Source organism: Synchiropus splendidus, chromosome 19, assembly GCF_027744825.2.
Source record: "Synchiropus splendidus isolate RoL2022-P1 chromosome 19, RoL_Sspl_1.0, whole genome shotgun sequence".
Taxonomy (NCBI): Eukaryota; Metazoa; Chordata; class Actinopteri; order Syngnathiformes; family Callionymidae; genus Synchiropus; species Synchiropus splendidus.
The window spans coordinates 6,183,800-6,200,107 of NC_071352.1; the positions used below are offsets into that span (position 1 = coordinate 6,183,800).

The 16,308-nt window shown below is 44.3% G+C and overlaps 1 protein-coding gene across 1 annotated transcript; it reads right to left on the reverse strand.

Annotated features, from left to right (window-relative positions):
* Window positions 1-345: 345 nt before the first annotated feature.
* LOC128751105 (heparan sulfate glucosamine 3-O-sulfotransferase 6-like) lies at window positions 346-10,792 on the reverse strand. Its single transcript, XM_053851910.1, has 2 exons — window positions 10,195-10,792; window positions 346-1,602 (listed from the first exon to the last, which is right to left on the reverse strand). Exons 1-2 carry the CDS (start codon window positions 10,629-10,631, stop codon window positions 984-986), a joined length of 1,056 nt encoding a protein of 351 aa, XP_053707885.1. The 5' UTR covers window positions 10,632-10,792; the 3' UTR covers window positions 346-983.
* Between the last annotated feature and the right edge of the window lie 5,516 nt (window positions 10,793-16,308).

Below are 16,308 nucleotides of genomic sequence, written 5' to 3' on the forward strand. Positions count from 1 at the left end.
TCAGGACAACCACGAGGCACGATCGCTCCTGACTTGTTTATCTGAGGTTTCAGATTAACCCTTGAAGAGTCAAAGCGGCCGCTAAACATGACAATGAAATTGACGGAAAACAGTCTTGGAATGTGCATGTTTACTGATGTAGAAAACAATTTGAGTCAATAAAAACAATAATACAAAGGGACAAATAGTGGTTTATCATCGTGAGAGACAAATATATTGACAATGTTGTAACAGCATTACTGTCATTCTGTCATTGAAATAAATACAATTTTATACATATATATTTATATTTAAAAAAGTAAAGTTGACAGCAGCTATAAATATCAGCTTATTTATAAAAAATAAAGCATGTCAGACAATGTACTCAATATTTTCCGTTGAGAGTCCTACATGCATGTCAGTAAGTAAGCCAGTCTTTCAACTAAATAAATCAATAAATTGGCCGTGAAGATGAAGCCCAAGGTTTGGTCGAATGTCTTGTTCAGGTTATGATCTTCTCACGTGCGGTGGAGTTCAAGTATCTCCGGGTCCTGTTCACGAGTGATGATTGATCTGGTAAAGTAGAACGTTTACAAGTCAATCTTTGTTCCTACCTTCACCTATGGTCCCAAACAAGGTTTGAACTGCTAACATCAGCTTTCTCTGCACATTCTCTGGATGAACCTAGACATAGTAGCTCAGTCATCCAAATGAAGCTCAGAGTAGAGCCTCTTCCTTCTTTCATTAAGAGAAGCCAAATGGAACTCATGCCAAATCGGGGATAGGTTCTTGGTCTAGAACATGAAAAGAACGGGTTGAAAGACTGAGAGGCTGGTTAAGATATATCAGAGCCATTAACTACTTTCGCGACTGCTTATAAACAGCACTGAACCCGTCGGGTCCTTCGCTGTGTGTCAATACCACTGAGGCAGATTGATCCGTTGAAGTCCCAGTTGCTGGACTCTAAATCCGTCCCTGAGAGTGTGTGTGGTCGAAGAAGAGTTTCAGTCCCAGCTGAAGTCCTGCCCGGTCATCTGGTAGAACTGGTGGTTGAAAGGTCTGTAGAAGTCTCTGAGTCTCTGCAGGACCTCAGCAGGAATCTGAGGATGAGGTCTTCCCTTCGACTTCCCCAGGCAGCGTGGCCTACTGCTTCCCTCTGGCTTCTTCAAGCAGGGGAACCCTTTGGTCTGGTTGAAGTAGAAGTGCTTGTCTGACACGACTCTCTTCAGACCGAGGAAGTCCTGAACCCGACCCATCTCCCCAGCGGGATCCGACACCAACCGCTCACCGCACACGAAAAGAAACTGAGACAGAGGGAAGTACTGAAGCCAGTTCTCCAGATGTTTGGCGTACAGGCCGATGCGGACGGCGCTCCACGTGGTGTCAATCGATCCCGTGGAGGAGTTTTTTAAAGCCAGACTCAGGAAAGACGGCAGTCCGGGGTTTTTGGTGAGCGTCTGAGTGTAGTCCGAGACGGCCCGCGTCACGGGATCCCTCACGACCACGATGAGCTTGGCCTGGCGGTTCATGGTGCAAACTCGACCGGGAGCCTCCTTGGTGACGAAGTAGCTGGGCGTCTTCTCCATGGTGATCTGGCCGTCCAAAGTTCGAGGCATCAGGCTCCTGAAGGGTCACAAGGGAAACAGTTGTCATTGATCAAGAGAGCAGCCCGCCAAATGAAAGCTTGGCTCCGGTGTTCAGTGCCGACAAGTGGCCCACATGAGGGCAGTCTTCAAGGCAAGTGTGTCAATCACCCAGCATAAACAATATTAAGCTTCCGTGTGATTAAAGCGTCACGTTCCCCTCTCACTGTAAGAGCATCGACATCACCCACTCGCACGGAGCCTGATGACTCAAAACCACAAAGACCTGTAGGAGCACTTCACAGCAATTCCCTTCTGGTTTCCAACCCGTTTCCTTTCTCTCTTCACCTTTAGAGTTTGTTCCTACTAGGGATGGCCAATATGGACAAAAATGTTATTGCGATAAATGTTGTAATTTCGGCGACAATGATAATTATCACGATAAATACACGTTCAATCTATTCCATGTCCTGGACACACAACATTCGCTCTTGAAACTTTATGATGAAACTTATTAGTGGAGTTGGTCTCAAACATCAATATTTGTTTATGTTGAAATATGATAGTGAACTAAGTGTAGAGATGAGAAATTCAACGTTTCACGTCTCTGGTAGAAGCCGCTGGTGTCTGACAGGCTGCTCTGCCAGCTTTATTTAGGGGTTAAATTGAGCCGTCTGTCTGCTGTATCTCATGTCTCTTAACAGCTGACTTGAACTATGGACCAGTCTGGACACATGACTCGATGCTGTTGAAGAAATATTTGAAATAATGTGAATAAATGATCATTTAGTCATATCCTATTCTAAAAATCATCACCATCAGTCTCCCTCCTAAAATGGTTGTTTTCCATTGCCTTATTGAAGATTTCACTTCTACTTTCGCCGCTTTAGAATTTGTTGATGGTCCCTAACTGATGCTGGGTTGTAGCATTAGCGCTGCCTGTGAGAGTGTGTCCGTGATCGCCGGAAGAGGACGCCACTGCCAATACCGGAGCGGAGCTCCGTCCAATATCCAACTATTTTCGCCACGGTTTTTCGCCGAGGCGCCAGCGCAGCGGGAGACCTGCATGTGTTGAGGTGAACCAAGGCAGACGACCGCGTTAGAGAACCAATGAGGACCACTCCATCTAATAAAATAAACACAGATCCAGAGACTCTCAGTCGACCAGTGTCATTATCAAAGGTTCGCTGGATTAAAAATAAGTTTTAAACTACGATCGCGAACCAAAGTCCACGACACAACTGTCACACGCCAGTGTCGGCTCTCAAACGCTGCGGAGCTGGAGAGCGCGGCGCGTGTAACTTATCAGCCATCCCTAGTTCCTGCCATACCACTGTTAAATCATCTGTTCTGAGGGTTCCTCACCGAAGCGCTCCCTGCTGTGTAAACACAGGGCTTTGATTCTGGCTGCATGTGGAGCAGCCTGTACGTGTAACGCGGTGCTCAGACTCTGACGTGCCGATGCTTGACAGACTGCGTGAGCCTGTGTTGTGGTGGATTCCCGTTTCACAAACCAATTGTTTAGAATAAAGAAGGGGACGATGACTAATGTTTAAAATAGCAAATGAAGTTCTGGAGGTTCATTCTGCCGTCTGGAGTCTTACTGGAAACGACCCGCTTTCATGTGGCCGGTTAACAAAAAATAAACACGTTTTATAGCTTTTTCAATCTGATTGAATTTCAGCCTGGAGTCTGAATGACAGTGACAGGAAGCTATTGAGGAGAACAAACTATTTACTCCAAATGTTCCAGTTTTTTAACTGAGTTTATCTGCGGTAAGTTCATTTTTGTTTGAAATTTGGCTCAAATCAGAGTTGGTTCAAATACAAAACACAGATTTATTTGTCAAAAACTTGGTCAAAGCAAGAAGTTCAGACAAGAAAACAAAAAAATGGAAGTTTTCCTAAATTACCATGAATTCCAGACTATAGAACGCACCAGAATATTACACACACCACCCACTACATTTCAGAAGGAAAAGATCTGGTTCATACATAAGCCACACCGGTCTATAAGTCTACACCATAGAAAGGTCAGTGGTGCGTAAAAATGCATGAGGATCACTTCTAAACTAGTTTTGAAAATGGCGTCCAGCATCAAGACTGACTCATGAAACAAACTAGGCAAAGTTCTGAACTTAAATCATGAACTCCTCACATCTTTTATTTACATTAAAGCGCTCAAAATGCATAAGTTCCGACACCACAGCCGGTCTCAGCTGATGCTTCTCATCTCCGGTCCTCCGGGGAGATCGGCTCTGTTGGCGAAGCTGCGGACACGCGGGCGAAAACAACACTTAAAAACGCCTGTGATTTCATCGGTCTGATGTGATGAGACTCAATATTTTGGCAGCGTGACGCTCTTTAGCCTGTAAAAATCCATATATAGACCACGCGAAAAAAAGTCGCGGCTTATAGTACATACGGTACATTAAAGAAAAACTTTTCAACACCATCTCCCCCTAGTAGACAAACTGATCCCCGGGTCCTAGAGTTGCATCAGCCTTGATAAGTGTAGTTTCATGTTTCTTTACTTCTCTATTTTCTTCCCACCCATTAAACGATACCCGTGTCAAAAGACCATTAATTGATTCATCTCCACCTCGAGGAGCAGCGACAGGCTGATCAGTCGCCCGCGTGTCCCCGGCTTATCTGTGTCTGATCAATACGTCTGTCTCTTTATGACAGATTGGAGCAGGAAGGTGTGCACTAATGTGGGCTCAGCCCTTGAACGAGTGTCACTTCGGTGAACAGCCATAAGTCGTCTCTCCGTCCTCATGAATAGTTGATGACTTGTGGCTTTCGCTCCTCTCTTCTCGGGTTCCTATCGGCCTCATCGCAATCTGTCTCATTATCACTCGATCGATATCGGCCATTTACGATAATAAATCTGTCTCGCCGTGGTGTCAGGAGAAAATGTAAACAGATCGCAGGGATTCAATTCTTCACAGACGCCAAATTAAAGCTATGATAAGTCACATCAGCTCACCAGGAGGTTGTCATGGGCAGCTCAGTGCAACTGTTATTCCACAACTCAACTGTCTGCCGTATTTTGTTGTGGTCATTTTTGGATTACACTATCAACATGACTTTGTAATTAACGCTTATTACCAGAGTATTCCACTCTTTGTGTTCCAGAACCAGCAATCTCCGATGATTGGTTGTGGATTTTCCCTGACCTCCGTGTGTGGACTTGGGTCTCGGCAACAATGAGCCCTGAGCCAATATGGCCTCAAAAACAGGGTAGAACCCACTCAAAGCCTTTCCATCGCAGGACCCTCACATTTGTGCTTCAGCATCTCCCAAGTCCCTTGAAAATGATCATTCTTATAGATCAGGATCAAATTACAGGTTGCCACATGCTGCCAGCCCACTTGTGACACCATTTGTGGCAAATAAAAGGGGCCCTTTTCTGCACCCCAAGTAAGGTGTACCAAAAAAAATAAGAAATCGGTCCGGGTCAGGTCGGTTATCCCGCCCCATTAAAGTAAGGGGGCGAGGGTACCGATCCCATCAGTACCAACCCAGACCGCACCAGGACATTTCTTGGTTCCCACTGGGCCCCAATTCGGGTAGCAACACCTGTACATACCCACCAGTGTAGCTGACTTGACAGGAGTGAGCGACCTGGTTTGAGTTGGCAGCCATTGTTGTTACGGAGCAGTAGAAGGGAAAACAAGGGAAATGAACTATAAAATAAGACCATGGATGAATAAAGAGGTGCAAGGACGTGTCACAAGTCTTCCTCTTCCACTTCATAACCACGGTTGGTCGCTTACTGTACAGAACACAGAGCATCTGCTAAGCAAACCTCACATCACAGAAGAAGTCCCCGTCAGGACTAATTCAATTCAAATAGTTGTTGCTGCCAACAAGAAGCCCAGACCACACTGCTGACTCGACACCTTAGCATGGAGCTCCCTGCTGCTAAAAAGGATGTCGAGCTTTTCCTCCCAAGTGCTTTGGTCCTGATTACACCACTGATATGGCCCGAGACAGTCTGGATCACCAGATTAAAAGAGCAGCATTAACCTCAGAAACAAGGATGTGGCCTCCAGACTTCCTGCTCCACTGATCATGGACCTACCGCCTGCTGGAGCGCAGTGAGAAACTCTTGTAATGGTGATGGCATTAATGCCACTATTAAGGTGTTCTCACTGTGCAGTTTATGCTGTTATTATCGTAGTAGACGCTACGATAATAACAGCACCCCCCCCCCACGAACCCACCCACATACACACAGACTCCCAGCAACTGTGCAACTACACATTCAATCCGAGTAGTTTACATTATTTTTCCATTATAGGTCATTAAAATGACCTATAATGGGAATAAAAGATCTAACAGCAGAAACTCTTTGACTGCTAGGAATGTCAGGTGGATCATCTTTCCCGAAATCCTCCCTTGTTGAAGGTTAAAGCTACTTAATCTGCTATTGGCTAAATATTCAGTGTTATCTTGATAGTCAAAGAAACGGATGCCTTTTCTCAGCATGTTTCATAAGTGTTTCAGCATCACTTAAAGGGCACCATCGTGCTTTATACTTGGGAAATCCTCCGTTTCCTATCATTATTGGGACTCAGGTATGACATGTTTGGACGCAGTGTAAAAGAAATATGAATAAATAAGTCCTGAAATTTGCCTGAGCATGTCCTTAAAGACTGATCCTACAAAGTCATTCAGGTCTCATGCAGGGTAGCTCGGGGCCAATCCCATGAAGGCATCTGAGGGGCGGGGCCATTCTGTAACAATGGTGGCCATGTACATTTCCAGTTGGGCCACATTACATTTTTGCAAACTAGAGAGGGGCAGTAAAGGAAAACAACACGTGTGATAAATAGTTTACAATATCACGAGTTTATGAATGAATAATTTGCTGTTATTATTGTACGATTATAAGGAAATATTTTTTGTGAATAAAATAAAAAAATGTTTGAGAAAAAAAGTATTATTTAATCATACCTGAGCAAACAACTATAAGGGGATCATATTTTTATATTAATATATATTGATATAAAATTATAAAAGGTCACTGATATTGTCATGATTCTGCAAAACAGTGTCTTACAATGTTTGTAAAATTCAAACTATATAAATAGAAAATGAACTGAATAAATACATAGAAATAATTAGACAATAAAATAATAACTGTAATAAATGTTGGTAATTCATATTAAGGAAAATCTCAGATGATTAACCTTAAGCCTCTTGTGTGGGAGGAAACTCGAGTCACCGCAACATTTGCTTTGTGGCCATGGTCACAATCGGTGGCCGATATATCGCACAACTCAAAGTCACATAACTGAGTTTCAGACTACATTTCACTCTCATAAACTAGAACTACGTTGGCCCAGATGAGTGAGCTCGCGTTTCAGACTTGAGTCTTTGAACCCATGAATGAAAACTCAGAAGTCTTTGCTCGGAACCTATAAGTCATGAGTCTGGGCGCGACACAAGACTCACTCATCTTGATTTGAATTTGGCTAATATCTTGTTATGGCCGAACACATGGCGTGATTGGCTAACTCAGGACACGCTATAGATACAAGAGACGAGTGAAAGAGAACTTCAACTGCGCCTCTCTTCATTTCAAGTGAAATAAATCTTGTCATGACTGGAATTATCCCTTTATAAGTTAAGCTTGTTCAAGACTCAATGAGCAGTTCATGAATTGCAGAGGAAATATAAGTGTTTTCTGATCCAATATTCTGTTGTTATTCTTTTCTGGACGTGGCAGCGCATCCGAGCATGACGACCAAGCCTCTGCAGCATCTCACTCAGGCCAAGCAGTTTTTCACGCAGCATTTTCCTGCAGCAAGAGAATTCAGGAATGGCATGACTCAAAGCCGTCGTGAGATTTTACGAGTGGCTCAAAATTGACCACAGAGCGTTTTAAAATTATTGTAATTGAGTCCATATGGGGCGAGAGTCTGGGCCTTTCCAAACCTTGAAGCGCCACCAAGAGCGAGCTCCTGCCAAAAGCTCCGACACCATTAAAGACTCTGGGCTACTCTACAGCGAGGAAACCGCTTCCTGGTCTGTAACACCAATCAGCTGTTGAGCCTCCATCACTAATGGCCCCTGGGCAGTGCACCAAACTAGGTGTCCAAGATATCACCACCCCCCCCACTTTTTTTAGAAAGCAGTGGCCCTTGAACACTAAAGCAGCTTCACTTTCACTGTTAAAGATCCAGACTGACACACACACACACACACACACACACGTGTTAATCTGCTCCTGGAAAGTCCGATAGAGTCGGGAGGATTTCGGGGGTCAAAAGCTCTAGAAAAATAGCGACTCACAGTTTTAAAAATATTTCAAAATAAGGATTAATGCCCATTTTTCGTCCAATTTAATAGAACAAAAGAAGTGGCCGCCTCATTTCCCTACATCTCCATACATCCTCCATTGAGGTCACAACACATGGCAGCGCTGCCCTTGAAGGACAGACATCACATTTCTAACAGCAATTCAATCAGCCGTGGCCTTCGGTGACGGCACAGTTGAGAAGCAGTCAATATATTGACATGAAAAAGAATCTCATTTAATAAAAACATGTTTGGACATATACCTAAAGAACAACAACACTGTTTCACCCTTTACTTCCTTCACGTAATTGAAGACACCCGAGTCGTGAGGAACTTGTTCCAGACCCACGTCATGGCGACAAAGCCGTGACAATCAGAACCAGTGTGCCATGGAAAGCTGAGGTTTTTCTCATTTTTCTGCGGCTGCTCTCATGTCCCCATATGAAACCCATCGCTCCGCCAACCCTCCTTAAAGCCATAAAACAACACAGAAAAATCATTAAATCCTTGCTTCATTCTGAATGCACTGCTTGTGGCTTTTCCATTCCCGTAATGGGCTCGTATGCACACATGCAAACAAGGGAATTGGAGGCAGAGACGGGCAGGGCGGAGGGGGGGGGAACACTGACTGGATCGCTGGGATTGAAGCGATGGAAAACATACATGAATGAAGCTTTTCCCACAGAGAGTGTGGCCCAAACTATTAGATGAGGATGAAACACACTTCATTCTCAAGTCTGCAGATTCACCACTCAACATATGCAGAAGCCTCGATCTGAGTCGACCCCGCGGTGACTGAGGGACGAGCGGGCGGAGCTGGACGGTTCCACATGGTTGAGCTCCCGTCCCTATCAGTGACACTTCCCCCTGTGTGGCAGTGAGGATGACAGCCATCAGGTTTGAAGATTCAGTGACAACAGCCGAATCATCTTTCAGTGATTTCACCCCAAGCTCAAGTTGCAGCCTTTGTTCCTCCAACCTCTTCTTCCTGTCTTGTTTGCACAAACAGCTGCTAACAAAGTGGGGGAAAGTGGATTAACAGAGTGTCTTCAGTGTTGCTGAGAAGTGATTTAACTTTCACAGGCTTCTCTGAGACTGGCATCATTAAAGCGCAGCAGCTTTACAGCACCAGCCTGGCTAATTAAAAGTGCACAGACACACGTATAAAACATGCCCTGGAAACAGCAGCTCCGCCACAGGTATTTCCACGTACAGATGGCAGCAGTGAGGAGACGGGGCGAAGACGAGAGGGCGAGAAGGGGTGAGAGTGAAGCTTCGAAAAGGTGACAAAGTGTACATACGCCGGAGATCAGGGAGCAAAGTGCAAACATATGTTCCCACTGACATTAACAGTAAGAGAGAGAAATCTTAACTGTCAGGAAGCGTTCTTTTCATTTAAGTGTTAGTTTAAAGTCGAGCTAGGAGGTGTTTAAATATGTCCTCATTTGTGTTGCTTCCTCTTCATCAGGTACTTTACTTCAAATGTTCCACAGGTGGAATTTGGAATTTTATTGTAAACACCGATTTCCTCCCCCTCCTTTATTCATTCTGTGCCACTTTTCTTCAACTAAATATTTGTTCTGTATTCTTACAACAAACCAAAACCTATTGAAATTTCCGACTTGAGACTAAAGCTGTAAAACGCCTGAAGCGTGCGCCAGTGGCAGGTATTAATAATCAACTGAAGCGAACCATGACCAACTCGGAGGATGTCCGTACAGGACGTCATGTTGACGAGTATAAATGGAGTTGAGATGACAAGCAGATGTCAGGAAGATGAAGTGCACCTCACACACCTTCTGCTCCAGCGAGAGAGTATTGGCCCGGTGGTGATTAAAAAGCGTCGGCCAGTCAGTGGGACTATTGACAGGAGGAATCTTCCTGGCTCATTCATCACCTTCATCTGCATGACGCGCACGTCAATCCTTGAGAATTTAGCGTCAATATTTTAACTACTGACCACAGCACAAGGTTTAAACAGCCATATCTGAGTTTTTGAGTACCTTTCTACAGTTAGTAAACTGGTTGTAACTATAATGATACAGGATTTTTTACATTTTTATTCTACCTAGACTGCAATCTGTTGCACAATTTGCTGCCAAAACAGTGCTCCTTAAATGTCCTTCTTGTCTACTACTAAATATTTTGCGGAAAACAGTCACATATTGAAGTGATTCTGAGGAAAGCTGATATTAAAAATGTTAGAAATAAAAATGTTGATTTTATTGAATAGCTTTACTCAACCATAACGTTTGCTTATGTCTCGGATGTCTCGGCTTAGACTTTTAAAGTCCAAGCTTTCAAGTTGAAGTGCACTTATTTACCTGTACCACTCCAGTCCTCTGTCGTAGAAGCGGTCGAAGAAGTGGGGTTCGGCCCCCACCGCCCTCACGTCGGGGTGGATGCGGAGAAACTCCAGCAAAGCCCGGGTCCCTCCTTTCTTCACGCCGATGATAATCGCTTGCGGAAATCTCTTGCTCCCGAATGTGTTGGACACGGGGATCCCAGCGTCCTCACTTCCTCCCGGCTGCGACACCTGTGCCGCGTCGGTCCGGTTCTGCGCCGCCAGGAGACGCGGCGACGGTCGCAGCTCCTCATCCCCCAAAGTTTGTCCCGCATAGAAAGTTCTCGGAGCCGAGTCACAGATCCCAGAGAGGCAGTAGAAGAAGTAGGTGAAGATCAGGAGCATGGTAAAGAAGACGGAGCCTTTGGACAGAACCTTGCCACAGTTGAACCTGACTCTGCAGCCACTACATCCCATGAGTCGATCTCCTGCTCGGTGCTGAAGAGCAGAAACAGAGGCAGCATGCTGGGTCTCGCACCTGGACCGGTCCGCTCTTGGATCATGAGTTCACATCCATGGACCTGTTGCTTTAGAGTCAACAAAAATCAGCCTCATGTTCTGCCTTAGTGTTGATCCCGTCCTGCACTTCTATCAATGACACTTCCAACTAGTAGTAGCGCAGCCAGCAGGTCCAATAGTGGCTCATTCAAGGTTCTGTCCACCCCTCCCCTTCAGCAAGTCTCCACCCTGCTCTCCTCTACAGCAGGTCTGGTGACCTCAGTCAAGAGTTGCTTTCACTATTAAACATTGTTATTATTAATACGGAATTATGCTAAAAAAATTAAAATATAATGGTTTTGGGTGTCATACGGTGTCAGCACCTCATGTAGTTTTTACGGTGATAAAAAAACCAATTTGCCTTACAAAAGCTTCTCAAAAGCTTTTTAGGTTAAAGTTGAAGGAATATTAAATATTAATTTCATGTTGATGTGATTGTTTATTATTATTATTGAACACATTCTGCGATTTTTTTTTTTTACTTTGACACCAGAATTTTAGTTTTGTTATTCATGTAAACGTTAAACAAAGTTTGTTTTTATATAATGCGACCACACCTTTTGAAAGACAATAAAGATTTTTCCACCAGATTTTCCTGATTCTATTTGAGATTGAGATGTGGCAAGTTTTAAGGGCGTCCAAAAACGTTTTGCGGCCACTGTACATGTGTCTCTTTCTCCCTTCTCGAGAAGATTATCTGACTCAGATGTCCCTTCCACTTCATTCTTTTCTCCTCTCCCTTCACCCATTCATTGCTCAGCTAGTCAGCTTCAAAGTCTCAACTTCCCCTCTCTGCCAAAGGAAACTCAATCCTCCGTTCCAGCGGCAGCAGTGGAGCATCCCAGCGCCCTTAAACATGACACACACTCAGATACTGTATTTACGAAGACCCCTCACCCCTCCCTCACCCTCCCTCACCCCTCTTGCTGCAGGCCTATTGTTTGCAGAGATTTGTGAAGGTAGAGGCTTGTGTCGATTCTCAGGGTGCAGGTGGAGTAGCACAGGTTTTGGATAGACATCCCGGGGCTGCTGCTATTCACCCTGCCATCTATCACACAGGTTCAAAGGGACACGGAGGATTTTCCTCTGGGGATTGTGTTACGACGATGACGTGTTTCGCTTGAGTAAAACGCTCTGTAATATGTTTGTACTTTTTCTCTGAGTGTGTTTGAAGCTTGTACTGTAAACACAGATCATCAGTAAGATGTGGAGGTATTAGGTACTCCTGCTCCACTGGAGGACGATAAAGCTTTTCAGGATGTCCTGGGTCTGCCCTGGGCCTCCTCCTAATCTCAGCACCACAGTGTTAAGGCATCCAAACAAGAACTGGCACCCACTAAGAAGTCAAAGTTGTTTGTGTTCACACGCTGGTCTCCAGGGAGGGAGGCATGACCCGGGCAAATATAGAATAATGATATGTTCTGCCTCACAAACAGCCATTGTAAATCCATCCAGAGGGAGACCGGCCCGCTGCCGCGGAATTCACTGTCGCAAAGTTTGATGGCTGGCAGCGAAAGCAAGGTCAGGATCCGGTGCTCTGATTCCATCAGATATTCATTTGTATCTCCCTGCTTGTCAATAGTGCTTTTTTTGGAGGTGAGCTGACAGTTTTGGAAGCAGCAGTATAAACACCGGCTGCAGTTGTGAAGCCAGATGACATTTTTTGTTCTGGATTGTGAGAGCTCACAGATGTTCACGCACCCCAGTTCTGCCTCCGACTTTCCTTGTAAGGCCATTAAAATATTGGAAATCAAACAGAGTGCAAAGTCGCTGCCCTTCTGAACTCACTTTCTCCACTGCTGCCATCCAGATTTCGGGTGGAGTTTCTTCTCTATTTACAGTGTAGCCATTAGCGCTGATGTTGGCAGATTTCACCTACATATTAAAAAGAAGCGAGTTGCAGGAGTGGAGACAGAAAGTGTGATCGCCAGTTGAGAAAAACAGGAAGGCCAAGTAGAAGGAGACAATTCCTGATGGAATGAGGAGTCAAAAAAAAAAAAAAAAAAGGCATGGCAGGACTCAGGACAAGAAGTTCTGCAGGAATTATGCCTGTCATCTGGACGTTGGAAAAATTATTGACACCATCTTAACTCTGAATAGAAGAACTGTCAAACTGATGCCACAGCAGGTTCCAAACAGGCTGACTGGCAAGTCAAGGGTGGAGAAAATCCTGGAATGGAGTCCAAACTTGATAAGCGGGGAAAAAAGATTGGTATTATCCACTCCTGAGATCAAAGGAATTCAGCTTGAAAATACTATATTTACAATAGATTTCTGAAGCTAATTTGATAAGAAAAGATTTGATAGCTTTTATTTTATTCATCAGACGCGCTATTTATTTACTTCTGTGCCACTTGAGAACTTAAATCCAGTCTTTGATAGCTCTCATTGATGTGGTGTGGAGACTTTGCTGCTGGTGTTTGAAGAGCTGTTCTTTTTAAGAGCCCCACGTGGTTTGATAGGTGCGGGCTGGGCGAGCCCCCAGGTGGGGAGGATCACAGGATACAAAAGACAAAGCTCAGGTGAAGCTCCTCCTTTTCTGTCGGAGTCGTCCCAACTTTCATCTGCAGCTTGAGAATGATGGACGGAGCGAAGGCTCTGATCTCCACATTGTTTTGCATCCATTTCCGCTGCCATTCCGCCCGCCGTCTCACAGGTGCTTCAGTCTTTTTAACTCATCCGACCCACCAGGCAGGTTTGATCTGCCCAAGTTCTCAGACATCTTCAATTGACAGCTACACAATAGAGCTCATAAACTTGGAAACAACATGTTTCATGAAGCACCAATGAGGCACCTGAACAGCTCCAGAACAAATTCTTTCATCTTATTTATGGCTGTCGATACATAGAATGTGAATATATTTAATGTCAAAAGCATTTTTTATTCACATGAAAAACAGAACCACAGATCAATAAATTGAATTTAATGAAAAAAATATAATAAACATTCATGTTTTCACTTGTAAACAAATGCAAAATAAACAACCCAAACATCTGTTTTTAAAACTTCATGAAACATGAAAGAGCACCAATAGATGGTGAAAGACGAAGGCTGAATAAATCGTGACCTCATTCTGATCCTGAACTGCAACCTGAATGTGTTTGCTGCTGATTCACCTTATAGCACAGGTAGCAAGTTTTCTTTAATGAAAAGTGTGTCAGTCTCCTTAGACCGCAGGCAGCATCTCAAATGAACCCTCAATTCCTCCAGAGCAAGTCTGAGCAGGTATTATTTACCTTATTTTCTGTCACTGCTGAAGGAGTATCAGCTGAGTCTACTAACTTCAGAGGGTATTAAAGGCGAATGACAATCATGCCGTCACACTGATCATTTGGGAAGCGGCTTCCTAATCCGGGGCTTTGCGGTGAGAAACGCTGGCTCTTGAGCGTTGTAGGGTGGAGGCGCGAACGGTGTGAAGGCAACCTGTGTGAGTGCTTGACAGAGACGAGTGGGAAAGAGGTTAGGAAGGAGACAAGTGTGATGAGCCCTGTATACAGTTTCATGCCTCCTAGCTTTGTGAGGGGGATTCACAGAGACGTGTGGCAGCAAATCAAACAGCCCGATGTGTCTGCCTTGTATAACGTAAGGAGCTATGCACGCAAATTCCTTTGATGCCTCCGGGCTCTTCCGCATGTGCGTGCATGAAATCTATTGTTCCAGACTGCAGGCACATGTACCAATTGTGGTACCCAGTGCCAGACTGCTCCTCACTGGAATAATTGTGGGCTGCGCTGAGTGGCCGTCTTTCATTCAAGACCCGCTTGTCTTAAACGTTGATTGCCGTGACGTCAGCTTTGAACCACAGGCCGCCCTTTTATGTGTCACTGTCACCATCTATTTCCGACCCCAGTATGAAAAACAAGCCTGTTTCCATCCCTGCAGCCCGCTGACACGGAAGCCTGACGTGAACACTGTTCCTCTGTTACCAGGCCAGAGACACCTCCCGAACAGCTTGTTAGTTTTCACACTCGCACCAAATTGGCGTGAAAGTTTGATCTTTTTCCTGATGTGTTGATAAATAAACCCCCTGGAAAATTAGAGCCAAGCTCCCTTTATTTAAGAACTGCTGTCATTCTCAATGTTTTATACAGAGCCAGGATGCCCAAACCTTCCTCTCCTCACTATCAGATGAGTTTGAGGTCACATTATTCTTGTTTGAGTTGGCCACTCCACCTCTGACGCCATATGTCGCCAACAAGCACACGATCCAGTACAAGTGCACCATTTTCCGTCAGTCTCTTTCTTACGCACACGGCAGGCTTCCGAGGACCTGTAGGTGGCTCTATCCTCTATCCCAGACCTGGGCAAAGTGTGGCCCGGGGGCCATATGTGTATTTTCGTGGTCCGTTTGACGTCAGACTAAAACTAATATGTGCTAATTTTTCTGCGTTTTTTTTTTGTTCTTTATCTTTTAGTCACCACCACCACTTCAGCAGTACGTATAGCATGTTCTTGTTTCAAGACTAAAGTTTTCTTCTTTTCATTGGCCATTTTTGTGTTTTTCTGGTTCCTCAAAATACATTGAAGGAACACTGAAAATATATGTTGAAATAAATAGCCTTTTTTGTCATGAACGCCTAGTAGTTGATTTATATTCAAACTAAGTGCATATAAAATGAAATATTTCAATGGGTTTCGTGGTATATTTACACTTTTTAATATCCTTAATTACATTTCATCTTCTTAGGTTCATTTTGTCCTTGTTATTTAAGCGTATATTTTGATATTTTTCCGTCATGTTTTGTTGTCATCGCTGTCTTTCTTTTGGCATGATGGCCCCTCACAACACAACACAGTTTCTAATGTGGCTCTATAGGAAATTGCCCACCTCTGCCATATCCAGTCAAAATTTGAGTTGGTCTGCCTCATTTCTTAGTTTGCAGCTGATTCCACATATGACCACTTGATGCCATCCATCCTCTGACGTCATTTGTACCAACCTGGAGGAACCCATCATGATAGACCTCAACAGAAAAGTTCCAACCTCTGGAAGGTCGTCCCAAGCGAGTCATCATTTCCAGCCAAACTAATAACAAACAATTTCATTCCATTTCATTTCAGAAGCAGAATCAGCTTTATTGCCATGGTCAGTGGGGACCCCACCAACTAGGAAAGTGCTTTGAAATGAAATAAAATAAAATAAATAAATAAATAAAATGTGTTTTTGTTGATATAAAAACATGTTTTGGTTAAAAAAAAAACCACACAATTGTGTTTTTCATTTTTCATACAAAAGCAGATAGACTTTGGTCCGTCAAAAAGATGATGATAAGAGAGGTTTGATCAATATATTAAGAGACTTTGTTTACATGGCGCGAGAAGGAATCGACCCATCAGCTTTGAATTGAGCCGTTTCTTGCTGTCAGAGTGGAACCATGGAACATGAAAACGTTATCATCTGTCCGCAGCACAGAGGCGGCGACTGTGCGAGCGAGCCAGGGTAACTGGAGACCAGCTCCTTCCCTGTGGGACCAGTCGGCGCGTTTTAAAAGGAATGTGAAATGATGTTTGACTCCAACAAGCAAACTATCATCCTGGTGCTGACAGTGATTGTGACCTCGGGGGACAAGGTTGCACCAAATATTTGACCCACCA